This window comes from Pezoporus wallicus, unplaced genomic scaffold (assembly GCF_028554395.1).
Source record: "Pezoporus wallicus isolate ANWC-B61680 ecotype Strahan unplaced genomic scaffold, APGP_CSIRO_Pwel_v1 contig_1181, whole genome shotgun sequence".
NCBI lineage: Eukaryota > Metazoa > Chordata > Aves > Psittaciformes > Psittacidae > Pezoporus > Pezoporus wallicus.
Window position 1 is genome coordinate 4393837 of NW_026641428.1, and position 20761 is coordinate 4414597.

Sequence of the window (20761 nt, forward strand, 5' to 3'; positions counted from 1 at the left end):
TTAGAAAGCACCAGACTGCTGGGCTGGAGTGAGGCACTTACTAATTTCAAAACCTCTACAAATGTCTCATTTTACTGTAAACTAGAAAAGGGTGTGTGCTGGAAGGCGATAGGCAAACCATTGTTGTCTAGAAGTTGAATAAGGCAGTACTTTCTGAAAATAGATCAATAATTTTAAAGCTATTTCTGGCACTGGATTTGTTTTTTTGCTTATGAGTCCTTCTTGTTCCTGTAATTTCTGAGAAAGATAGCTGTGATAATGTGTGTAAGAAATAGTTGCTGATTTTATTCCTGAAGTAGTTGCATCATGAAAAAATCTGCATGTAGTTACTCTTTATGCGGTTTGTGTTTTTTGTTTTGTTTTCAAAACATAGGTTGTGAACGTAGGAACATGGAAGTTCACAGCAGAACTTCTAGGACACCACATAATTTTCTAGATAGCTGTTTTTAGGCTGTTTAGAGCCAGGGAATACAATTGGAAAGCTGTGGTTCACAGAGAGAAAAATGATTCATGCACTGTCCATAACCCATATTTATTTTAGGTTATCTTTTGTATCAAACAATACATGTAGTGTGTTTGTCTTAGGGCTAATGTAAAGGGGTGATAATGTGCAATCATTGATTCAAATGTTGATCTTACAGAGAAATATTTTGTTTAAATATTGATAAATGTTATTTGCACACTTGCCTGCCTGCCGTTAGTCTGTCATGCCTGGTCTGACATAATTCATTCTGGCTGTTAAAAGTTTTCAAAATAGAAAAATCCAGGTGTAACAAAGAAACCCATGAAATTTACTGTATTAATGGAGAGTATCTTTTCATGGTTAAATGAAAGAAAGCCTGTCAGTGGCTGAACCCTGTTAATTTTTTGTCTTACCCTATTGCTTACCTTTGTTGGTCAACTTTTACAAGATTTATTTTAAGTTAGTATATTATCTGTGCTTCAAAAAAAAAAACAAAAACCCCAAACAAAAACCCCAAACGATACTTTCCTCTATTTCAGCCTGAGATCAGTTTGACTGGACTAGAAGACTCCATCAAGTTGTCCTTACTTTTGCTTTGCAGTCTGTCTCTTCCCAAGTATGCAAAACGGGATTTGGTGGAGTGCCATTGCTATGGCTTGCTGATAGCATGTAGTCATTCCTCAAATAGTATGTGTGTGCAGTCCCAAATAGCTGTGTGTAAGATGTTCTCCATCCAGTGGAGTTAATTGGGAAGTGTAGTTTTTCAGCAGCTGGTGTGGGCTGTTTTGCTTGCCTGCATGGAACAGACTTAACCACTGAGAAGTTCTCTCCAGCTGGTGTCAGAAATCGTGAAATACTTGCAATCTGTAGATCTTTAATAGGTTGAGACTCCCTCTGGGGAGGACATTGCTAAGTTTTTCACAGCTAGAAGCTACTCTGCACATCATTTCAAAGCCCAGAGAAGGGTGAGGCCTGATACGGGGGAGTGAAAGGAGAAATTTCTTCCTGAAGGAATTTTAGCTTCAGTTATTTTAGTGTTAAGTTCTGAATACGGGGTTGCAAAAGTGGTTGCGTTTGTATGTAACTTTCCTCTGTAGAGAAAAAAGTTAATACAAGGACATTTTATTTTCTGAAGCTTAGCAAATCAAGAAATAGAAAAAGCAAAGCACAAATTTACTTTACAACTTCACCTTTTTCCTTTATTTTTTACATTTTGTGTTTAAAAAAAAAATCCAGATTTTACAATACTGAAGATAATGGCAGTTCTTTTCCCTTTTTTGTAAAGCGTTCCCATCTATTATAGGAATGTTAAAGGTTACATGTGTGCAGTGGGACTTTCACTAATGGCAGATGTAGAACCTCATTTAGGTATGTATTACTTCAGTTCAAGAAGAGGGTGGCTTAGTTCAAGCAGAAGAGCTTTATGATACATATTTGTCAAGTGTAATGCTGTAAATTCTATGTCACAATGCATAGAAGTGCTCACTCACGAAATTTTTCTTCAGTCCTCCACCAGGACTCCATTTGTAACAATTTTGAATTAGATATTGTTTTGTCAACATTGTCTTCTGGTATAAAGAAATGTTAAATGTATTTTGAAAATTTGGCGATACCATTTTAAGGCTTACTTTACTCAGAACAAAAGCTGGCCATGAGACTAGATTGTTTTGTTTTAAGGAAAAAAATACTTATCCACAAAGGCTGCTAGGAGGGAGGCAGCATAATAAATATTACATCAGCATGAAGAGTGCCATGCATCATTTTCTGGACAATCTGTGTGATAGGGTAGTTGGTATAGTGGCAGTGAAATAAGTATCAGTTTGGGGTTTTCTTTTTCTTCGTATGTTTTTGTTTGTTTGTTTGTTTTTTGTAAGGTTGCATCAAAGCTCTTTGCAGTCTATTCTCTGTTTCTTTGCATGTGCACTTCTGTAGTATTTCTTCTAAAGCATTAAAACCCATCATGTTCAATATATTTGGGTTTTTTTTTTAACCTTAGATGCAACTGTTCCAGTTTATGTTTATATTCATCACCACTCCCCACCATGCAAGCAAACGTTGCTCTTAAGGTTGGCTTATCAGGAGCTACATGTCTGTGGCTGTTGTCTTCAGTGCATGTAGTACACTCTGTTCACTGATTTCAGAGAAGTCTTTCAGCTGACCTGCTTTGCTGTTGAGGTGCTAACTGTATGGTTCAGAATACTGTTTGTTATTTGCGGTATGCTGTTGTGGGTAGAACAGTAGTGAGAAACTCTCCTTGTAACTTACATTATTGACCCACAACAGATAAATGACATTGACTTAAGCTTTTTTTTTTTAGCCTTCCATTCTTTTGCTTTCTTTTCTCTGTCCTTCTTTTCTTTTGGTCAAAAGACCAAAACAATTTGATTTGGCACAAACTTTAGTGCAAATACATTTTTAATAAGGAGGAAAAATAGGTTTTTTCTCTAAATGTGCTTGCCATCATTTAAAAAAAGATTATACTTCTAACCTGACTTTGGTAACAGCCATGTTTGGTGCCTGCTATATGGTAAATTACCTTAACATCATGTAAGCTTTTTGTTTTAGAATGAAAAAATTTCTCCTGGAAAGGAGCAAAGCATGCAAATGAGTTTATGCACATGCTTCCATCTGAATATTGCTATACAGACCTGCACTGCATGTGAATTTGCACACAGATTGTTTTCTTCTCTATCATGAACAAAAAGCATAATTATTTCTTTAATTAGATTGAAGAGCTGCTGCTTCATTCCTTCTGAATTTAATCAGTTTCTACAGCCAGACTCACATTTCTTTCTGACTATATTTCTTATGCCAGATAGTGGCCACTGATGCTGGAAATGGTGAAGAAGTAAATCAAAGAGCATGTTTTAAAAATTATTTTAAGCAGGTTTGCAGATACCAGACATGCTTACAAAGAAATGGCTCAAACCTTAAAATTTAGAAATTCAAGTGTATGTTTTAGGTGCTAGTTGATCTATCTCAAAAAATCAAGAGTTTTTGCATTCACTGATGGTATTGTCTTGAATTGCATTTGTCAAGACCCCTTTCTTATTTTTTTCCCTTGGTTTGTTCATGGGTGTGAGTCTTCTGAGCTTTCTGTTCCTTCATTTAGTGATAATATCTTTCTGTCTGGCTTTCATTTGTGATTCCATCTGTATTTCTTCTCATATTAGGACAATATTCGATTTCTTTATCATAAGATGCTTTCTTTAGTACAGAGTTACATAGGGCTTCCCACTGTATGTGTGTCTACTTTCTTTTCCAGGAAGCCATTGTATGGATTGTTTCAATATAATTCCAGTATGATTGGATTAGAATCATTAGCCGATCCCTCAGATACCTGGGAAATTATAGAGACTATTGGAAAAGGCACTTACGGTAAAGTCTATAAGGTTGCCAATAAGAAAGATGGGGGTCTGGCAGCAGTAAAGATTCTGGATCCTATCAGTGTAAGTAAAAAATATGAAATTGTAACTTCATTGTTAATGTGAAAGAATTCTCAAACACAGTTGAAATATAAATCAAATATATAAGATACTGAAAGCATCCTGAAAGGAAAAAAAATGCAGAATTCATTGACAGAAGTAGTTTGGGACCAGCACCTGAAAGCTGGAACTTAAAATTTCACTGTCTTGTTATGTTAATTAAGACAGCATTTGCCTGGTTTCTTTTTGAGGTTTATGTAATTCTTCTGGTACAAATTTAGGTATCTATGCTTGGAGCATGCAAGTGATAAGCACAGAGGCATTGCCCTTAGGGTTCTGCTATAGCATGGAAAATACAAGATGCTTTGAATCTTAATGTTTTTATTTTATTCTGTGTACTGCCCAAAAGAATTACTTTTGCCATCACAGAAGTGCTGTGAACTTTAGGATGGTTTATAGTTATCTTTCATAAGCTGGTAATACTGTGAGGCCATAGTTAAGATAAAACCAGAAGAGCACAGCCCAAATTCTCAGAGGTAGTTCTGTGCCAGCTCCTGTTTTAGTGGGCATTAAATGCCTAGCTTCCCTTGAGAACCAAGGCCCTAGTTTTCAGTGGAAGTTCTAATTGGCAGTTGCTCAGGTTGGATTGAGCTAAAGTTTGATCATGGCAGCTGGGCTGAAGTGTTTACTAAAAAGCTACATTTCTGTTACCTACTACTACTGAAATTCATCGTGGTTTTCTTTGGTATCAATCTAAAGGTAGAAAATTATACCCTTTCTAGCAAAATGCAAAAAAAGGAAAATGCATGCAAGAGCTTAAGTGTTTCTAATAGTCACAGTTAATGCAGAAACAAAAAAAGTTTCAGTGCTTAAGAACTGTTCTGAGTTGTGGCCTGTGTGCTGATATTAATCAATATTTTGTAATTATCACGGAATTCTTTCATTAACAAATATTTAGTAACATTTGCTTATTTCATGGGTTTTGTTTTGTCTCTTTAATTGTTCTGGTCTGTTTGTTTTCCTCCTAAGAATGTTTTTACTGATGTCCCCTTTGAGGTTTTGTGAAATTGTTCTCTGTTTGGTCCCATCTGATAACCATAGAAAAAAGGATGAATTAAAGATTCCTGTATTTACATATAGCTTACAGATAAAAAATATGCATGTTTAAAAACAGGTTAAAAATACTACATGTGTAAATTTCTTATTTAGACAACTGAGCATAGTTAAGTATAATTTTTACTTCTCTGGCTGAGTATATTATGCACTGAAAGAATCCTTGAAGAACACTGCTTGCTTTACACAGACTTCATGTTCCTGTATATAAAAAAAAGGCAAAAGTGGCATAATTTGATGTGTATTAAATTTATAGTATTGTGTGAATAATTTCAGCTGTGTGAAAGAAAACCCATTTAAAACTACAAACTAATTAAAAAATGGTTGTTCTTCTCCGTGAGAATTTGCTCTTGCTTTGTATGGACTTACTGTGTTCTTATGTTCTGTATGTTTGTGTTTTTTATTTAGGATGTAGATGAAGAAATAGAAGCAGAATATAATATTTTACAGTTTCTTCCGAATCACCCTAATGTTGTTAGATTTTATGGAATGTTTTACAAAGCAGATCATTATGTGGGAGGACAGCTCTGGCTAGTACTTGAGGTAAAAGCATTTTGATAACATTACATCTTAACTAGCAAATGTTTGCTTTCTGTTTGTGACTGCTAGAAGAGCCACAGCCTTTCATGGTTCTCTGATTGGGGCCATCAATCAAAGGACTGGTGAAAAATGATGTGTGGTAGCCTACTGTTGAAAATCACATCCAGACTTAAAGTTTGTTCAGCAGGGAATGTCTTTGCATTTTATTTCTGTTCAAGGTGCTACATTCTGCTCCAAAACACACAAATCCTTTGGATATAAGTGATTGCCTAGAACCAGCTTGTTTTTTTTCTTGGTTGAGGAAACATTAGACAAGACATTTCTCTAAACTTTCATAGAGCTCAAGCACTTAAGGGAAATGCAAAAGATCATGTAGTAGTAACATGGCATACAGTTAAGAAATACGCTGTCTATTGCAAAAGCAAACAGGGAAAATGTAATGGGAAAATCTGTTTTATGGTAACTTAAAACTTGAGGCTGGTGGTTGTTGAAAATCTAGCAATAGAAATACCTTCTTCATATTGAGTGGCCATCAAAATGTATTTTGGCAATAAAAAATGAGTTTTGGTTGTACTGTTGCCAGTTAAGTGAGTGCCAAAGTTTGCTCCAAGTTGGGGGTTTCTTCTAGATTTTTTTCTAGACTAATTGAAACAGAGCTTTGCACAGAGTAATGAGCAATACCAGACCATTTATACGTTTCTCTCTACTCTTTGGTTTTGAATGGTGACTCGAATCAGAATAGGGAATCTTTATTTCCACTTTAGGGTGTGGAATCCCAACAATACATCTGACTTTTATGTGGTACAGAGTTACATAGCTTGAATTAAAACTTTTGGATGTGTTTCATCTTAAATTTCAGTAACCGTTAAAAAAAGGAGCTTTGGTATTTTTCATTTGGTGGGTTTTTACTGTATGCCTGCTCTCTTTGTCTTGAGTTTGGGCATGGTTTCCCATGTGTTTTCTGTTTTAGTTCAAGTGCAGTGTATTCAGCAGAGGCATCAGATGTGGGATCCCATACAACAAAATTTTGTAAAGCAAAATCATGTCATATTCTGTGTAGCAAAGTCGAATGTAGAATTTGAGACACTTAGCTGTTTGTACAGACCTTATCAATTAAGTATGTTCATTCAAGTGGGTTTTGGTGCACATTATCCAAAGTTTTAAAGAAATTTGGCATTAAAAAAGTGTTTTCCTTAAACAGACAAATTTACCAGACGAGTCAAACTATTTCTTGCCTTGGAATTTATATGCAAATTTAGGTATGCACAGAAGTCACTTTTTATATTATAAATTAATGACCCTTTTTCAGTCAAAGGGAATACACAGAGTACTTGGACTTTGTTCCCTGAGTCTTTGATAAAATATATTCATTGGATGTGTGACTTCCAAAATTTGTAATAGAAGGATGTTCTTTTCTTCAGGCACAGTTTTGCCATGTTTACTCACTACAAGTAGGACCTTGCTTTAGTAAATGCCTGAGATGATGAATGGTAAAAAAAGGTGGTCACCTCAAATAGTTTTATGATGATGCAGTTCTTGTATAGGTGAAGCACATGACAACTGTAAAGTATGTTTCCCTACTTTTCAATCTAAATGTGCATCATTTCACTTTTTAAAGTGTTGCCATTAGGTGTGAAGTGGTAATGAAGTTTAGAAGTTCATTTCAACCCGGATCTTTGCTGACTGTCAAGAACAGTGTCACTGACAGCTACAGCAGTTTCTGTGGGGTGTATTTTTCAAAGTCAGTCATTCATTTGACATACACTACCAAGCAGCTGTCAGTCTGTATCATTTTTCAGTCACAACCAGGTTAGGGATTTTTTTAAGTGAGGGCATGCTTTTCTGTAAACTAAAGATAAGTTTAGTGCAGTCTGTCTCAATAGAGCATTTAGTGCAATGAAAGCAAGAAGCAAAGATCTTTGACTTACAGTGGCTTGTCAGGACATGGTTAAGCGTGGAAAGAAAAACATGAGCTTTCTATGACAAGATGAAGTTCTCCTTTAAATATGCTTGAGGATTGTTATTGAGCTGAAGTTTCCCACCTAACTAAAAAAAAAAAAGTTAAATAAATCCCTACAAATGAATTAAAAAGTCAAGTTCCTGCAGAACTCATCAGTGTTTTCAAGTAATGAATTTTTGCTTCAGGAACTTATTTACGTAAAAGATACCTTGTTTATCATGTGGTCTGGGACTTCCAATGAACTGAAACTTTTAGTCTAGTGAAACCTTTTCATGCAAGGGGAAGTTACTAATAAATGAAGGAAAATACTGACATATCACAGAAATTAATGATTGAACTGAAACACAGTTCATAAAAACTATTTGAGGGATGCAAAGCTTGAGAACTTCTGGTTTCATACCATTCTCTGGATTTGCACTGTAGTATTTTAAACTTAATGCTGGTAAGGTGAAATGCACTTCTGTCGAAATGCATTTGATCTCTGTATGGCAAAAATGTTTGTAAGGGTGCTAGCTACAGAAACAGGTCTAGAGGAGTAAAGTAAATGTAGGCACGGCAGTCCATTCTCCAGTTTTGGGTTTGTTTTGTTTTTTTTTTTAATCAAATAATTAAGGAAAGAGAAAGGGGAGGGCAAACAACTGCTTAGAAGGGTATAGACTAATGATGTAAGTGAAAAGGTATTTACAGAGATTCTAATTTTACTTTTTCTCCTCTTTTGATGTGTGGCAGCCTATTAGTGGGAAATGCTTGCAAGAACCTGCTTTTCTGGATCAGAATGTTTCATCTCAGCTGTTGACAGCACATGGCATCAAATCTGAGTATAGAGATATGGCTTCTGTCTACTTTATATTGCCTGCCAGCAGGAGCATTGATGGAATGAAAGTTTAAAATGACTGTAATTTATTGCCTCCCAGTTATCAAGAGCATCAGTCTTTTTTTTCTGGCCTTCTCTTGGCACAAAAACAGTTTTTCAAAAAGACAATACACGTATCATTGTGAAAATACTCAAGTAATGTAAATTGGACTTACAAATCCTTTTTTAAAACAAAATACATTCTTAATATTTTGATTATTAGTTACATTTTATAAATTACATTTCATAATCTTCATTTTTCACTTCCTTCCCCCACCCAGGCTGCTGTGATTTATTATTAACACTGCTAATAAAATACATTCTGAGGTGTGGTGACAATGTAAATAATTGGAAGGTAAAAATCTAGTTGTTCCCAGACCCATGTTGTAATGCAGTTTTGCATGGTAGGTGTTCACAGTCTAAACAAGTAAACTGAGTAACTGCAGACTTGTCTCATTTTTTCCCTTCTCACAACCTCCCTCTTCACAGCTGTGCAATGGAGGTTCTGTCACAGAGCTTGTCAAAGGCTTGCTGAAGGGTGGCCAGCAGTTGGATGAAGCTATAATCTCATACATCTTATATGGTGCTCTCTTGGTAAGGATGTTCATTGGGCTTGTAATGACGGCAGAGGGTGCAATTTACTCATCTCATACATACATTTTCCATTTATAAAGTATGGTAATGTTGACAATATTATGTGGGCTGTTATAGCAGCAGGAGTTGATGAAGCATGTAACCCAGTGGACAGATGTTTCTATAGAGTATGTGCAGATTTTCTGCATTACATTCCCTAACAGTAGGGTAATTGTTTTTAAATAAGGGAGTAAACTTTTTTTTTGTTACTGCTGGTATATAGGGCCTTCAGCATTTACACAATAACCGGATCATTCATCGTGATGTGAAAGGGAACAACATTCTCCTGACAACAGAAGGTGGAGTCAAGCTCGTTGACTTTGGTAATGACCACTTCCCATTTGTTTTCCTGATACATGCAGTTTAGCCAGAGGCATCTGTTTTACTTTCCCCTGGGAAGGCAGAATGCCATAGTGAGAAATTCAGGAGGATACTTGGAATTTTTTAAGAAGGAAAAGTGCAGAAGGAACCTGATACTGCAAGAATAAAAACTCAAACCAAAAATTGGTAATAGACTTTTAACTTAAAAGCTTAATCATAATAAGTTAATAATTAAAAATAGTTCTGAAGGCACCGTTTTATTTACAGAGCTCTTTTGCATTTCACAAGGAATGTCATTTCCAAGGTAGTTGTCCTACTAATTTAAATTTAGATATTCTGTCTTTTGCATATGAAAAGGAAACATTCTTCTCTCTGAAATGGCTTTTGCTAGCCTTAAGCATATTTTTTCCCTCTGAGCAGAAGGTAAAATGGTCCCTTGGGTCCAAAACCCAACATCCATTTAATTTATGATTACTGCTGCTAGACTTGAGCATTGAGTCTGGAAAAATAAGAAACAGGAAGCAGGGAAGAAAGGGACTTGTCAATAGAATTTAACTCTATTCAGCAGTTTTGTTTCCCTTTAAAGATACACTTGTAAAAATAAGGCAGCTCAGATACATATGCAACAGAATGGCCAATTATATTAAATGTAACAGAAACCAATTATTAGTATTATGATTTATTGATGAAATCATATAATACATAAGGTAATCATCATTAAGAATAGCAGTATGTGAATACCATGTTTGTTTAGCAGTGCATGAAGATAAACGTTCACAAAATGAGAGTAGTGTAAAATGGTGTGCCAGGAAATTCTGCAAATAATTATTTTTCAGAAAATAATTTTAAAAATGTATGCAGTGGCAAGAAAATTTAATACTGATATTGTCATAGTATTATAAATCTAACATAAAATGCTATTGAAGATGATAAAGTAATTTGGGAAACAGGAGGCTTTTTAGTATCTTCTGGGGACAGAAAATCATTATGTTGAATAGTAAAGGCAACAATTAAAATAGTGCTGCGAAAAACATATGGCCTGAAGCAAAACTTGGAGTGAGTCCCTGACCTAGTACAAGGGAGGAAGTTCCCTTTGCATTTGGGGAAATTTTGGCAGTATGATCTTCGTTTGTAACTAATCTGTTCTGGGAAAAGCTGGCTTTTCTCCCCAAACCAAAATGTTTTTATCAGATCTATCAAATGACTTGGCTGCTGTGGAAGCTCAGTTTGGAGCTCTGGCTTTCAAAGGCAGATGAAATGTGCTACAGCTCCAAGTGGCACATTCAGGGAAACAGAATCCCAAACTTTCTGGTGACCCGTGGGTTTTTCTGATTCCACATTTTAGTTTTTTTTCCCTACTGTTAAAGTTACAACAGTAACACTAGAAAATTACGACAAATACGACTACCTCAGAAAGAGACATGAGTTGAATCTTGAGTGTTTCCTAACACTTAATGGTTAGGAAATGCCAAGAAATGCCCACATATCTGTGGGCTTCCTGATTAAAGAAGCAACCAGCACCCACCTTTCATTAAGTTGCTATTTTTCTCTGTTGCCCACTGCCATAGTCATAGAAGGCACTCTGGGAACAGATTAGGACTGAGTCATGGGTGATGTTGAACTGTTTGTCACATTTGTTGCAGAAAGTGGAAAATCTATAGTGAAAAATGCAAAGAGCTCAGAAAGAAAAGGGACTCGTGGGTTCAGATGGTTGAGTGGCATCAAATTGGAGACTGTTCTTGATTCTGCAAGTTTCTCGGTGTTGCTGGCAGATCACCTGCATCAAACTTTGTAGAAGTGGCCACTCTGCTCCTCAATTTACCAATAGCCAGTTTGAAACATCTTGTTCTTTAGAGATGATCTGTGTTCAGATCTATTACAACTCTACCTGAGGCATGTGGAGTGCCTGAAAACAGAAAGATCTCAGATTAAGTACCTCAAAACAGTGGATGCTTTGGATATTTTTAGGTTAATCCCTGGAACTAATAATCCTCTCCCAGTTTGCAGGAATGTTAAGGAGATTTATTCTTTGATGAGGAGGGAAGGAAAAACGTCAAAAGGAAAACAAAATAATAATTTTAAATTTAATGTAGGATTGGATATACTAAATAAGTATAATAAGAACTCAAATCAATGGGGATAAAAAATATTAGATGACTGTCTATTCAGTGAATGCTATCCATTCTGTCCACAAAATGAGACAGAATTTTGAATAAAAGTTAATTCATATTCAGGGCTGTACATATGGATAGTGGGTCACAGAGAGGATTATACAGATACCCTTAATTGAGGCTTTTTTTTTTCCCCTTTATTGTATGATTTTACAGCTTGCTTTTTCAATGTAACAGACGTTTCTACCCTCAACTGCTCTCAACAGCATGATATATTTGAATAAGCATTGGTCACAGTGTAAGTCAACCCAAAATGTCTGCAAATTATCATTCATTTATGCTCATGCTTGCTCACACTTTCTTACTGTCTCCCTGTCTCAGCTCTTTGGTATTCTGCACTGTTCTGCGGTGTCTGTAAATAGCAGCTACAAATTAAGCTAGCTGAAGAGAGATCAGAGTTAAATGCACAGAGGCTTGCTGTAGGTCCTAGCCATTAACTGTTTCACAGCAGTACTCATGAAGTCGCTGAAGACTTGCAGTCAGTCGCACTGAAAAATGACAAATAAATATAGATCTGAATGTTGAAGCTAGCAATTGAATCATTTAACTTATGAATTATGAGTCCCAATTTCTTATTTATTGGCATGACGCAATGTATATTATATGTGTTTCTCCTAATTTTTGTCACTGGGTAATTCCATAGGATCAGACCAATGTTTTTTGTTTTTAAACAATGACAAGGTGAAATATGTTTTTAAGTCATTGCTGGTTTTGTGCCAGGCTCCTGAACTCTACACTTATATGTTGACGAGAACATGGAAGATTTGCTTTTTTTCAGCTGTGTTTCAGTAGTCCAGCCCCAGTCAGCAAAGCCCTGAATCACAGTATTTGTTGTGTATACGCTTAACTCCCTAAGTAAGAGCTGCAGCCTGAGCTTGAGTTTGCAGGGCAGGATTTAAGCAAGTGCTTAAATGTTTTGTTGAACAGGAGCTTCTGCAAATACTCCAGTGAACACACTGGCTGCCAGCAGTGTTCAGGGACTAAGTTTCTGAAATGGAAGTTTTAAAGTTAAATTGTAATTTGAATAGTTCTTGTTTATACTCATGGAAACATCAAAATGATGTCTGTGATATTTAGGTGCCAATTGAATTTTCAAGTTTGAATGGAAGTGCTTCAAACTGAGAATCATTCACAAAAAAATCTTTCAGCAATTCTGAATGAAACCAGCAAGCTGAAATTAATCAAACAAGTAATTCAGTACAAACACTGCACCTACTTTCACCAGACATTCTGCAGCTGTACTCCCAGGTTTGGGGTTTGTTTTCCAGATACTTGAAATAAACTAACTGAAATGACAGAATAAATTTGAGGCCAAGTTTTTTACATCTCTTTTATTGCAGGTGTTTCAGCCCAGCTCACCAGCACACGGCTGCGTAGAAACACCTCAGTGGGAACACCCTTTTGGATGGCACCTGAGGTAGGCAAACATTCCTGTCTGGGTTGTCTTCATATATTGCAGTGCACACCTCTTCGCCACTTCCACATAATAAAAGAAAAGAGTATCTTTTCTTTCCTCCCTCCTACTTTACTCTAGGCCCCTATTCATTAAAGTGTATGTATCGTTAGAATATACAAAATGGATTTCTAGTAATTTAATTATTCTATTCTCTGTAATGTTTCCATAACAGTACTGACAACGTGCAAATAACCAAGGATCTTCTTGAAAATGTTATGACTTGCCAATCAAATATTGTATGTCTTGGTGTGCTTGTCTGTGCCTCTGAGTAGACTGGAGTGAGGAAAAGGAGGATTTCCTACGTTCCTGATTTGTTATATGACTCTGCAAAACCCTGACTCAGCTATGTGGTTTTTAACCTTAATCACTGAGTAGGGACCTCCACACTTAGACACATGGAGCAGCATAGCTTAACAATGAAGAAAAATAATGTATAGGCTGCCTAGGCAACTATTTTAGACCATATTTTTACGTTCTACTCCCCAGACATAACCCTTTTCCTTCTATTAAATGAAGCTCTAGGAAGTTTAAATGCACTGCTGAACAAAGTCTCTTCTGTACTTTCCCTAAAATTGGTATGAAAGATGTTAATCTTTGCCCTTGCCATTTTAAAAACCAGAAAATACTTCTGTAAGGTATGGATTGTGCAGTTAAAAAATATGGAATGAAAAGGGAGTGATCTGTTTATTTGTAATCTGTTAAACCTTCATAACAGTATTGGCCTCATTTCTGTTGAAGGCCATTAGACTTCTTTGAATTTTGTGAAATTTGTGATGGAATTTGTATCTGTTACAAATACACACAAGTCTATTTCTGTATGTCAGACAGTTAAAACTATTGTGCAAACATTTATTTTAGAACATTTTACACTTTTTATACATCTGTTTCTGTTGCTAAGGAAGGCTGATTATAGCTGAGTAGAGAAAAAAAGCTGCTGTAATGGATCCAAAATTGATCTTGCACACTCTCACAAAGAATGGTTGATATTTTACCATCTCCATAACAACCAGTTTACGTCACAAAGGAGACACAAGGTACCTTAGAAGCCACTGTGCAGGCATTATTTATGGAATCACCTTGGTTGGAGACATTCTGAAACCTTCATAAAATACTCCTCTAGACAATAATTGACATATTGTGAAATATTTTATTAAACTGGGATTATTAGATGTTATTTTTACAGTACTGTTTTGCTTGAATAATTACCATTAAAAGCAGGAATCGTACTGAATTCATTTTCCCATCCTGCTTGAAAATATTAATTCTTGAGTTAAAAAGAAATAAGCAGAGATTTTGATGTGAAAATTTTTTACCTGAAAATACAACACATGTATAAGCAAGGTGCGCTATGTGCCTAGCATATCAAAACAGGAAGAGAAGTAGCTTTGAATGCTTTTTGTTTTGATTTTGAAGATTTCTCGAAATAACCAGCACCATAAGCATAGTAACTCATCTCACATTTGCATGCCTGCATGAGCCAGGACGATGAGGCTTCATAGAGATACGATCTGCAAAACAGCTGCAAGATGCTCAGATATCCATTACGCTGTTGTTGAAATGGCTTTTAAATGACAAGTTGCATAACAGTCATGCTAAAGGCACTATGGTTGCTTTCTTTGTGTTTATACGAATGACGTTTCAACTGTCCTGTGAGGTGCAATTTGCCTTACTTCTGGGGAGATCTTTCTGGAATTTTTAAAATGTGCAGCCAAATTTTTATGTGAAAGGTGAAAGATGAGGACTGCAATAAGCTGAAAAACTCTGCTTGGGTAACAGCTTATTAGGAACAATGTTTTCTAGGTGGAATTGTGATGAGAACAGTAAACCCTAGAAAAGTGCTTAACAGTTGCAAAAATTTGTCTGTTTTGACCTAGGATAGAATCTATGTCAAGCCCCAAAATACTGTAAAATAACTGGACAGGAAGAAAATATTACTGATCAGAAATAGAAAGCATGAAGAGTAGGATTTTTTATTAATTATTTATTTATTTGTTTTTAAATTGGACTTCTGTTATCTATGTGTGAAATATAAGAGCCTCAGTCAATGCATAAAGCAGTCATGGGATCTCATGTAATGATGAGAAAGATGGATTTATTCTGAAGGGCAAGTGGAGAGGGGACATGAAAAAGCTTGCCTTGGAGGAAGAGACTACGGGAGTGTTTCAGAGAAATGAACCTTGTGAAATGAAGCTGACAGGGAATATTTTCCAGGGTAAAACCCAGGAAAATACAACTTGGGAAAGAATTGTGCAAAATTATTCAAGCTGGCAGATATGAACAACTGGATATAAGCAAGAGACAAATATGCTGAAAACTAGAATGGCTAGGATCAGGAACAGTCTGCATAATGAGGAAAAGCATTGTATTTTAAGATTAATTTTGCAAAATGTATCAAAGGGATTATACGGCATGGTACTTGCAATAGAAAGAGTTCATAGGAAAATAGGGTGAGGGTGATGTAAGGTGTTGTTTTCAGCTCAGTGTTCTTACTGGCAGTATGAAAAGCAGTAGCTTATAACCATTTTGACTGACTCAAACATCTTCGAGGGCTGTTTTTTTCTGTGACTGTGAGGCTTGTTTAGCAGCAACATGACAAATCAAAAAGATCTGCCCTTGAGCATTTGTTCTGAGCAGAGTGTGTGATTAACAAAAATTTTGCTGAAAACTGAAAATAGAGGGAATAACTATTCTGTGTTGGAAGCAACAGAGGAACTTGGAAAGGATGCATCAGTTTCAGAGCAGCTTTGAAGTAAACTCACTGAAAATCAATCATTGCTGTTTAACCTAATCAGTATTGTCTCACACTTAACAACCATAGACATGCAGAAACTTGAACACTGAATGCCAAAAAAAGATAAATAAGATAACATAGTTTAAATATGGTGAATACTTAAACCTCTCTCTTGCCAAACACTTAAGGTACTGAAAATCTGCTTCTTGTATGCTGAAATAAATTGTGTTGAATGCTAGCAGGAGGAATCAGATTTGAAACTTTTGAACTGAACCACCTATGCATCTCTAATTCTAAGCCTTAACATGTTTTGTCTTCAACCTCTAGTGCAGAGCTGAACAAAATCTAGTTCAAATAGAATTGCAGTTTGGTTTTTTTTTTTTCTAAATGTATCATGATTTGGCTGGAAATTTGACCCTTGAAACCAGCTCAGTTAGAATCTGTTCATGTTTTCTTTGGCCAAATTCTACTTTTCAGAACAGAAAGAGAAAGATACTTGAAGTCAGAAAGAACTGGAGAGGTGCTGAAAGTAATTTAAAACCATTCAGAGTATGCTTATATATTTTACTGATAACTGCTAAAAATGACAATGGTGCGTGAATATTTAGGTTGTAAAAGGAACATTAGTAAAACATAGTTGATCCTTTGAAGAATTATGTGTTGAAATATGACATGTGATAGTAGTAAAGGTTGGGACATTGATAAAGGTAAGAGTTCTGTAACAATGAGTTAGCCAGTGGTAAAATCTTGGCTTTGTTTTGCTATTAATTACAGGGGGATTTCAGATGTAATATTATTATTTAAAGCTGTGTTAACTCTGTATTTTGGATGTTTGTTAACCATCCTCCCGAGGTGAAGTAGTGATCAGTAAGACTGCCCCAGATTGTTTTCTTTCCAGCTGCTGAATCAAGGCATACTCCTTGGGATAAAATTCAATGTGTCTGAGCATGAGAATATATTTTTGAATTGTTAGAACAGTAAGTGACTAGTTTAAATTGTTTTTCTTTTTTTTCAGTGCTCCTGTGTGGTTTTTTTAGACTTTGAGCCTGATTATAAGTGTGTGCCTAATCCTGAAACAATGAGTAATATTTGCATTGTTTCAGTATAAAGCTGTGTTTCTGCATAATCTAAAGAGGCATCAGTGAAACTGGTAGTTTCTGAAACAAGTAATTTCATGTAGTTAATGTAGTTTAAAAATATATGAAGGGAAAAAATCTAATTTTGCACAGACTCACAGCAGCTTTTCCACTGAGGCCAATATTCATTACAGTAAGGGCTGTGTTCAGAGCTAGAATTCTGTCAAAAAAAAAAAAAAAAAAAATCCTCATTTTGGTAAACTAGGGCTGATTTCTCATATTTACCTCTCTCAGAGGAGACATCAACAAATTACAAAAAAAGTCCATTTACCAGTAAATACATTTCATGTGTAGTTAAATACTGAGTTGGAAAAACAGCACAGAAAAGACAACTCCATCACTAACCTGGGCTTAAGTTTTTAATTTACTTTAAACAAGTACAGTGATACATTCCTTTGAAACTACTAAATATATTCTCATTTTGTCACACTTCAACCTAGCTTGTTTTCCAGCCCTTTCTAGCCCATCATGGGACTCAAGCCAGCAGCCTGTTAACAGTTTTAGGTCTCTTCACTTTGATTCCTTATTAGCTAACATTAGCTCTTCTGGTATGCACATTTTCACTACACTTTTAAATGCCAAATAAGTATGGAATTTTGTAAATGCTGATTTATAATGAACTGTAGGAATCCACTGCTTAATATAATTGGATATAGATTTTCAAGAACATATATACACTTATTTTTCAGCCTGAAAGGAATTTAAAAACAGTTGTACAGTGAAGCAGTATGCATATTTTGTGATATGGAAACACAAGGGATTATCTACCTTCCCTAGAAAGGAAAATATTTCCTTTTAAGACCTTCCATGAAGGTGTAATAACTGTTCTCTTACAGGTAATGATTAGATAGATTACTGAATTAGCTCTTACAATTTATTTCTTTTTTTAACCTTGTGAATTACAGTAAGTGAGATAAGATTGAAAACAATTTACAAAAAATAACGATGTCATTTGGAAGAAACTTCACAGATAGGAATGGGAAAAACTTCTGCTGCTTTTATAGAATTTGTGTTTATCTGCCATGATTATTAATAGTGAAGTGATTGAAAATCCCACACATTTAGTGGGTAGAAATAATAAATGCAGTAAGAAAATGGTAAAAATAAAGAATGGTGGCATTAAAACATTCATAACATAGATTTTTGTTGAAGTGTGATTTGAATAATTGCTTGTTGTTTAACATTACTTATAACAGTATGTGTTAGGCGTAAGGTGAAAGGGAACAGCCTTGTCGTGGTTTAAGCCCAGCCAGTAACTCATGACCGCATAGCCGCTCACTCACTCCCCCCCCCCTTCCCTCCCCCCCACTCCTGGAGAGGTGGGGAGGGGAATCGAAAGAATGTAACTCTCACGGGTTGAGATAAGAGCAGTCCAGTAACTAAGGTATAACACAAACCACTGCTGCTACCACCAATAATAATAATGATAAGGGAAATAACAAGGGAAGAGAATACAACCACTCACTGCCCACCGACCGATACCCAGCCTGACCTGAGCAGTGATCTAGCCCTTCCGGGTAACTGCCCCCAGTTTATATACTGGACATGATGTGCTGTGGTATGGAATACCTCTTTGGTTAGTTTGGGTCATGTGTCCTGTCTCTGCTTCCTCCCGGCTTCCTCTCCTCTCTGGCAGACCATGAGACTCAAAGTCCTTGGTCAGAGTAAACATTACTGAGCAGTAACTAAAAACATCGGTGTTATCAGCATTGTTCCCAGGCTGAAAGTCAAAACCACAGCGCTACAGCAGCTACTAAGAAGGAGAAAAATGACTGCTACTGCCGAACCCAGGACAAGCCTACTTGGCAAAGACTCAGAAATTACATCCCTGCTTTCAGAAGTTAAAGTAGTGGGACACCACTGCTCTAAAAAGTGTGTCAAAAATTAGGGAATGCTAGCTGCCTTCTTGAAATGCAGAACTGAGTTTGAGCATGTCCTGTGTTACATGTGGTGAATAGGTATGGGCATGCTGGAGAGGACCTACTGCAGTGTCTGTGTGGGAAGGCAGAGTGGGAAGAGTGGCAACCATTGATAGGGCAAGATTGTATGGAAGAACTGAGGAACATAGAAGTGGAATGGTTTGCTTAGGGACTTACAGCAGGTCAGTGGCAGAATGTGGGATAAAATTAGGGCTCTAAATGATCGCATGAGGCTGAATTTTGATACAGAGGTTTCTTTAAAGGGGATGGCACACAAGAAAGGCAGAGAGTGCAGCAGAACAGCATCAGCAAGCTCTCCCTGCAGAGCAAGGTCCAGCAGAATGCATCACCTCCTTTGCCTCCAGGAGAGCTGACCTCCTCATGGGCTAGCATGGTAGGAGGGGGTTGAAAAGGATGTAGCAGCTGGAGGGAACCTTGCCAGTAACCTTGATAACATGATAATCTTGTGAAGGGATGTGGAGGGGTTGCAGATGCTTCTGTTTTGTTCTAAACTAAACAGCAGCTATGGAGGGGTTGTAAAACTTCCATGTAAGGTGATTAAAGATTTTAAAAAACAAAACAAAACCAAAACCCTCAAACCAGTAGAGAAAATAATTTCACTACCACACTGCTCTGCCCTGAGATCCCTATGAGAAATCTGTTTACTTAGGAGACTGGAGTTGCCTCCTAGTTTTCAGTTTGTTTGTGAAACACCATTTACAAATCTGTGCGAGGTGTGTAGAATATAATTCTTACAACCCAGAGGTAAATCTGTGGGTCAGAAATAAAATGGGTCAATGCTACTAGCCTTACTAGCATTGAAGCCTTGAATAAAGGCTGGTATAAAGCAAAACAGATTTGTGTACTTAAAAGCTTATCTGTTTTTCCCCACTGTATCATTTGGTCTAATAAAAAGTATTGTGCTTCTCTACAGATGTAGCCTGCTGGCAGAGTAGTCTAATGGTCTCAAGAATATTTCACTTGGGTGAATTGAAAGCAAAAATAAAAATTGGTTACTTGCAGGTGTTAAAACACAATTGACTTCTTGACATTTAATAAATTTCAATGAATCAACATTAATTGTGATAATTACCTTGAAGAATTATTTAAAATGTTCATTACTTTCTATTTTGGGAACTTTTCTAACAATATAATTATTATCTGATACACCATGGAAAAATTTATATGATGATAAATAAGAAACTGAAATCCAAATAACAAAATGGGGAAATATGGAACCAATTTCAATCAGAAATTTGCTCTTTTTTGATTATATGAATGTGCTTTAGGGGAGGGAGAAAGGGAAAGAGGGAAAGAGGAAATGAGGAAGGGATAGAGATAGGTATTGCTTTGGCCTGGATAATTCAGTATCCCCAGTGCTGCTAAATGCTATCATGAAAGATAGTTTCCTCCCCCCCCATGCATAGTCATTAAAAGAATATTTGCTATTCTATCTCCTATGTATATAAATGAAGTTGGGTTGCATAGTGTAATGTGGAGCACGGAAGTTCAGTTGGTTTATTCCATTTGGCTTGCATAGCTAGCAGTTTTGTTCTCCTTGCAGCAAGGGTAACAATTTTGTGCCACCTTCATTTTACATACTCAGTGCTTTTCAGCATTGTGCTCACACACTTCATAAGCTGCTTAGTAAGCCACGTCAGCTAAGTACAGCACCACCCTAGTTCAGGAGTTTCAACGTTTTTAACTCCAGACTTCTTTCTGCGGGTGGGTCACCAGCTCTAATTGTGTAGCAGTCGTCTCCAGGTAGCACATCTGTATTGCTGTTAACGTTATTGTGTATGCTTGCAGCTATACTTTGTACGTGCACGGTATACTGAGGCAAAATGAAAGTAAGTTCACTTCTAATAATTCTAGGTAAACTTAAAAGGGTTTGATATATTTTGCTTCAGCTAAACATATGTATAGCTTCCTCTCTGTGAACAAGTTAGTGTTTTCCTTCTTTTGAATACACCTGTGATCAACTTATGGGCTTGCTGAAGTCAAAGAAATCTTTGCATTGATTTCAGAACAAGTGGACTT

The 20761-nt window shown here is 36.3% G+C and overlaps 1 protein-coding gene across 2 annotated transcripts in view; it reads left to right on the forward strand.

Moving 5' to 3' along the window:
• The window catches only part of MYO3B (myosin IIIB), a 206582-nt gene that overhangs the window by 25695 nt on the left and 160126 nt on the right, over positions 1-20761 (forward strand). For both annotated transcript variants that reach the window (XM_057423759.1, XM_057423760.1), the window contains 5 exons: positions 3729-3912; positions 5410-5544; positions 8844-8948; positions 9211-9310; positions 12820-12896. In XM_057423759.1, the coding sequence (XP_057279742.1) occupies positions 3729-3912; positions 5410-5544; positions 8844-8948; positions 9211-9310; positions 12820-12896 (601 nt within the window). The remainder of the gene's footprint in view (positions 1-3728; positions 3913-5409; positions 5545-8843; positions 8949-9210; positions 9311-12819; positions 12897-20761) is intronic.